Source organism: Anneissia japonica, unplaced genomic scaffold, assembly GCF_011630105.1.
Source record: "Anneissia japonica isolate Jap-2015-1 unplaced genomic scaffold, ASM1163010v1 scaffold670_len1213532_cov191, whole genome shotgun sequence".
NCBI classification, from domain to species: Eukaryota; Metazoa; Echinodermata; class Crinoidea; order Comatulida; family Comatulidae; genus Anneissia; species Anneissia japonica.
In genome coordinates this window covers 929,832-936,251 of record NW_022693499.1, presented here as the reverse complement: position 1 = coordinate 936,251, position 6,420 = coordinate 929,832, and the positions used below count along the sequence as shown (strand labels likewise).

General features: G+C 38.6%; 1 protein-coding gene across 1 annotated transcript in view; it reads left to right on the top strand.

The window, feature by feature from the left end:
• The window catches only part of LOC117100789, an 8,822-nt gene extending 2,828 nt beyond the window's left edge, over positions 1-5,994 (top strand). Inside the window, exons 2-4 of the mRNA XM_033240607.1 lie at positions 3,710-4,117; positions 5,339-5,440; positions 5,532-5,994. Of these exons, the coding sequence (XP_033096498.1) occupies positions 3,710-4,117; positions 5,339-5,440; positions 5,532-5,815 (794 nt within the window). The 3' untranslated portion in view covers positions 5,816-5,994. The remainder of the gene's footprint in view (positions 1-3,709; positions 4,118-5,338; positions 5,441-5,531) is intronic.
• The last annotated feature ends 426 nt before the right edge of the window (positions 5,995-6,420 follow it).

Here is a 6,420-nt window from a genome sequence, read left to right as displayed (position 1 = left end):
CCCGCAATTTTTATTTGTTTAAAAGAGTCAGTAGAGGGCGCTATGCACAAGGCAACCAAAAAAATGTAGACCTAAAATTATTGTGTGTAAGCAAAATGTGTGTTCTGAACAGAAAACACACTTCTTTAAAAATTTCAATCACCCCCTCGTGTGGGTGTGTGTGTGGGTGTGTGTGTGTGTGTGTGTGGGTGTGTGTGTGTGTGTGGGTGTGTGTGTGTGTGTATATATATCTACTTGTATATCTGCGATATACAAGCGTTTCAAACAGTTGTACTGTATGACAGAAAGTGCCCAGGGTTAGATCTGTGCGTATACGTATATGATACTCGCCTTGCGAGAGGTTGCAGGTTCAAATCCCCATATTTTCTTCATGAGCTGTGCTTGATACGATTATCACAACATGTTCCTATTCGAGCACTGTTAATTATTATTTATCTATTCGTTATAGCGGGTTTTTTTTCTGCAGTACACATAAGCGATATAGATTTCTTTTAGCAAGTTAGAACATAGGAAGCCCACGATGACGTTAAAATCATTATCGCTCTGATGAAAGAAATGGGGAGGATGATTAGTCCACAGAATTTAGTAGATGTGTGTGCAATGAAGACGAAAATGTATTGACCCTCGAAGAGAACTTAACATTTATGATAAGTAGCCTACACAAACGAGTAACAAAAACATCACCATATTTCACAGATTACTAGGCAAATGGTTAGTGGTCAGAGTCCTAGTATGCCAGCAGAGTCTAGGCTTAGCTACTCTGCCACTCACTACCGAATCATGCTAGCCTATGACTATTAGGCCTACAGTAGTTCCTCTCATGGGCGTCGATCGGTGGGGGACAGGACGCCCCCCCCCCCCACTTTTCAAAGTAGGGGGGACATCATATCGATTGTCCCTGCCCCACTTTTCACAAATCTTCTATAATTAAAACCCCTCTTTAAAATCGAATGGAAAGAATAACAATTACGCATGACTCATGAATTTTGTCTGTTCAGTTTTCCAAGTGCGGTACGTATTTTGCGGACCAAAACCGAGTAAAAACGCAATTGTTTATACATTTTGTAACCATCTCAGAAACCACTAGATCGATTTTAGGGGTGCAGCAGTTATCAGAGGCTAAATTTATTGTGAAAACAATGTACTGAAAGTTGTTAAAATTGGAAGCTTGTATGCTTATTAGGCCAATATTTTTACAAACTCAAGTGCACAATTTCTACTAAAAACGATTTATTCCTTTTGTATATTATTACCCGTACGTATATACTAGTGTTTAATATTATCTACATACATATATGATTACTGTTTTTACTAATTTAAAAAAATATAGTTAGTCAATTGATTTTTATTTATATAGCCATTATTAAATAATAATTATACAGCCTTTGGTGAGTCGAATGGCCGAGCGGTTAGCAAGGGCGCCGCAAGCTATAGCCATAATATCGGCACTGGTTCGAACCAGTGCCTATGGTTCGAACCAGTGCCTATGGTTCTGGTGGTAGAACAAGTCTTCTGGGATAAGGATTATAAACCGTAGGCCAAGTGTATACAATGGCTCGTGTGCACTATAAAGAACCCAGTATCTCCTTCGAGACTTGGGGGATATCGCGGTGTACTGGAACAGACAGCCCCTGTGGTGGATGACGAGAGTTGCTGGTACCGGGTAACCGGGTGCACAGACACGAAGGTACCTTTAGGGGCGAAGAAAGTCATTGATCGAGTTCCTAGTCCACATATCAACCGTCCTGAGCATCTTACATTAGATGGATATGTGCGCTATATAAAACTATATTATTATTATTATATTTGACACGGACATGTCTATCTATTTCGATTTAGTGATACCAAAATTTTGCAACAGTGTTTACGCAATCTCGCAATATGACGTCATAATAATCAGTGGCGGATTCAAGTAGGGCCGAGCCGACACTAAATTTTTCAAAATTATTTTTAACAAATGGAAAAAACAAAGGAAAATTATAATTAGAAATTATGTCTGAGAGTGCCATTTCCGGCAATATAGAGGTGTCATAATCATAAATTTTCTTTCCTATTACTTTCCTCTCCCAAATTGTGCAAGTCCCTCCCTGTCCCCCCTCTATTTTTCTTTCCTCCTGGAGCCGCCACTGATAATGATAAATTAAGTAAATCACGTTTATGTTTATGAAATCAAAATGCTAACATGTAAAAGACTATATTAATGACTGTTTTAAGTTTGTTATTTGTTTTTCATGGTTTGAATACGTCACAAGATAATCAGTAGATAATAGGCCTAAATAATTATTTTTTATGAATGTTTTTGCACGAAATATATAAGCGGGCATAATTATGACTAAAAGGATAATTTTAAAAACTTTTATGATGAGTATTTCAGTGGCAGATTCCAGGGGCCCAGCCGGCCCACCATCCCTATTTTTTTTTTTTTTTTTCGAAGTTTAAAAGTGGAGAAAAATGAAAATTGTATTCAAATTCAGTCAGAGAGTGCCATTTCCGACCAACCAGAGGTGCCATAATTATAAATTTTCTTACCTCAGCCCCAACCATAGTGGGGCTGAAGTGGTCTACACTCTCCTCTGTGAAAGTCCCTCTCTGGGCCCAGCTCGATTTTAAATTACTGGATCCGCCACTGGATATTTTGAAAATTTCGTATAGAAATAAATGTTAATTGCATTGCTTAAAATCATTTAAAAGGCTATAGGCGCCAGATCTTCCGGGTGCTTCGCCCCCTGGTCCCAAACCATGACTTGGGCCTACGGCCCAAGGCTTTATTTTTCATTTCGTCCCCCTTCCCCCCCCCACACTTTTAACCACGGATCGACGCCCTTGGTTCCTCTACCCCGAGACCGTGCTACACTTTGCCAACTGTACTACGCAGGCTGTTGCTGTGTTCTTTGCGCGTGGCCTACTAATGTGTGAGATTATCATCATCGTTTGGTGATTTTGGGAAGCATTCGCTGTCTCGCTCTCTGCCCCATCATTGAATAAACGAGTGCTTTAAAACTAGGTGATTTCCTCTTCCTCTTTGTTCTACTATACCTAGCCTATTTAATTACTACTCTACTACTGACTACTATTATTACTAACGTACTAGGCCAACAATATGATAGTTGATAAAGGCGTACATAGCGTAAAACAACCTTCTGGTAACAGCCTATAGTAACCAGTGCTGTTAATAACCCACCCTATAGCTAGTAACTCTAAATGTAAGCCAGTGCTCTTAACTAATAACCCACACTATTAATTGCAACCCAGTGGTCTCTTACTAACACACGAAAGCTTTCGTTTCGCCCTTTTGCGTAACCACACCCTATATATGTATATAGGGACTGTGGCGTAACGAATGTAGCAGGGGTCTGTGGTGGCAGCTTAGTGAGGCTACTGATTAATTTATATATATTGAGTGTATATAAATAAAGTTATTGTATTTTGTGTTTTAGATTAAGCTTTTTATCTATTACTTTTTTTATCTTATATGTATGCAAATTGATTTTTTTAATAATATACTGCAATATTGTATCACAAAAGAGGACCATGTGTAAAACAGGTTGTTACACTCGCTGATATGTTACCGGTACCGTGTATAAATATGTTCAATAAATACCTGTAATTCAATAAATACCACTACTACATCAAAGCATGTTATTTAAGTTTGAAACTTGTAATTATTGAACAAATTAAATTCAAATGGCTTAAACGCTTTTTTTCCCAGGGCAATACACAGTGTTGTACATCAGTGACTACAATGAAAATTATAATAAAATCCACACAATGTACAACGGCGCTGGTATCCTTTACTCTCAGCGATCAACTTATTATCGGAACTACGAATCTGATGCCATAACAATAACCACAGCCTCTTCCAGACGAATCATGCTCAATTTTGAGCGACTCGCAGTGGAGTCGAACTCGTACGGATGCCATGACCGAATAATGATCTATGATGGACAAAAGGGAATTGGAAACTTGCTTACCCCAAGCTCCGGACTCTGTGGCTCTCAACTGCCAAGAATGTACTATTCATCCGGTAATACTCTGTATATTCAATTCATTACGGACTCTTCGAGAACTTATACCGGATTTAAACTCCTGTTTACTTCCTTCATGGAGTGTAATGCAAGTAAGTATTTTATAAATAATACCGTAAACTCTATGCGGCCTGAGGGTGGTATGGCCAGCCTGCTCATGACTGACGCTGCGCGGCTTAAACTCTGCGGTGGTGGACCTTTCCTGTCATTCGACATTGTTTCTACCCCTCCTGTTTTATTCCCACACTTTTGGAGGTAGATCTTTACCCACCAGAACCAGAACCAGAACCCACACATGTCAGCTCTACAATAATTAAGCTTCCAAGTATAACAGTTTTTGTGATAAGTCGGTCCTTATGAAATTAGAAAGAATATTAAAGGATGAGTCTTACCCATTAAATGGCTACATAGGAGGAATTCGACAAACTACTGTGAAAACAAACCGGTTAAAAAATTCATTCATACCACACACATGTCAGCTCTACAATAATCAATTCTCCAGATAATCACTGTCTTAGATTGGTACCATTGTTGCTTTAGTCAATTTTGCTGTCTTTCTATTTAGTTAAGTTAGTTAAAATATTTGTATTTATATTTTATGATGTGTATGTTATATTGCTTTATTGTATAAGCACAGGAAAGCAAATTTCATGTATATTTTTATATGTGGCAATAAATTCTATCTTGAATGTTGAATGTTGAATGTAATAATAACTCAATACTCTAATAGTAGCCAAATACTCTGATAGTTACCCACGCTAAAAAAAAACTTTCAAAAAATAGTAACTCAGCTCAGAGTTATTATTGGATGTTTTACGCTATATGTGATTGTTTTTTTAAAGCATATAAACGAATATTTTGAACAGACACTCAATGAACCTTTTCACTAAGCCCCACCTCTTTAATGTTGTTTCTAAAGTCCCACAAATCGATAGCGTAAAAGCACACGTCACGTACGATTGTGGGACTACACGTGAGTTTCCAGTACACGCGCGTGCGTATTCCAGACCCAGACTCACTGGTCAGCTGTTTGATTAAAAAAATGGTCCATTTTGTACTATTACCATTATTAACAGGTCCTACCCTTAAATTGACCGGTAGTCATAGATGTCCTTGCAGTAAAACGAAGCCCTATGAAAACCAATAAAATCTTAATTATCCTATCGTGTTTCGTTGGAAGTTATATAATCCTTTTAAATGTATAATTCAATTTTTTTAAATTTTAATTTAATTTAATATCCACGGAATAAATTATTGTTATAAGTGGCTTAGTGTTTACTAACGATTGCTATTTGTTTCATAACTTTCTGAAGGTTCAGTGTCTGGCAAGTTTAAGTGCGATAACAATTTCTGCATCGACGACTTCTTAGTTGAGGATAATCACAATAATTGCGGAGATAATTCTGATGAATACGGTATGTCATTGTTCGGTTTATATTAAAACAAAAATGCTTAATTACTACAGATTTTGATTTTGGTTTTAAACAAATTTTAACTTTTCACTAGGTTTAACAGCCGGTGAGATTGTAGGAATTGTATTTGGAGCATTGTTCGGTGTTTTAATAATGGTTGGCCTGTTTGTTATGTGTGTGAAGGAGTCTAAAGGAAGAAGGAAGGCTAGGACCGCAATGCCAGCAAACTCGCCGCATGTGGTTCCAGTCAACACATACAACAACGTGGCGTACGCCACCAACCAACAGGTAGCTTTCCAACCGAGTGGGGTCGCTGCACCGCCACCAAGTTACTTCGCCAACCAACCACCTCCTCCTCCTGCCTACATAGCCACATAGACGGAATTCCAAGTACAGAGCAACAATATTAATCCTAGACATCTGATTGGGCGGATGTTGCATTCGAAATTTTTAAATAGATACAGTAGAACCCCTCCTTTAGGACAACCCTAGCAGGTCCGTATCCAGGGGGTGGGGGTGGTTTATGGATTTATTTGGGAAATTTAAAGAGGGGTTTCGCCAGAAAAAACTTATTCACAGGCCCGTATCCAGGGGAGGTTTTAAGGTTCGGGAGAATCACCCTTTTCTAGCAAACACCCTCTTTTCTGGCGAAACCCCTCTTTAAATTTCCCAAATAAGTCCTCCAACCCAACTAATGCATTGCAGACCCACCAGACACAGACATTTTCAAACATATCTGCTTTTATAGCATTATTTAGACCAATAAAGCACAAAAATCCTCAGTCTTGCTTTGGTGGTTCGCCGACCCCACCGGGGCTTCGACTGTGGACCTTACGCACAGAAACCCCCCCCCCCCTGGAAGAACCTGGCTAAGGGGATACTTTTTTTTTTATTGTGTCCTCCCTACAGCAGTCTCAGAATAAGAAACAATTATTTAACTTTTTATTTTGACACCTTTTCTCTTATGAATCTTTAGAGTGAAC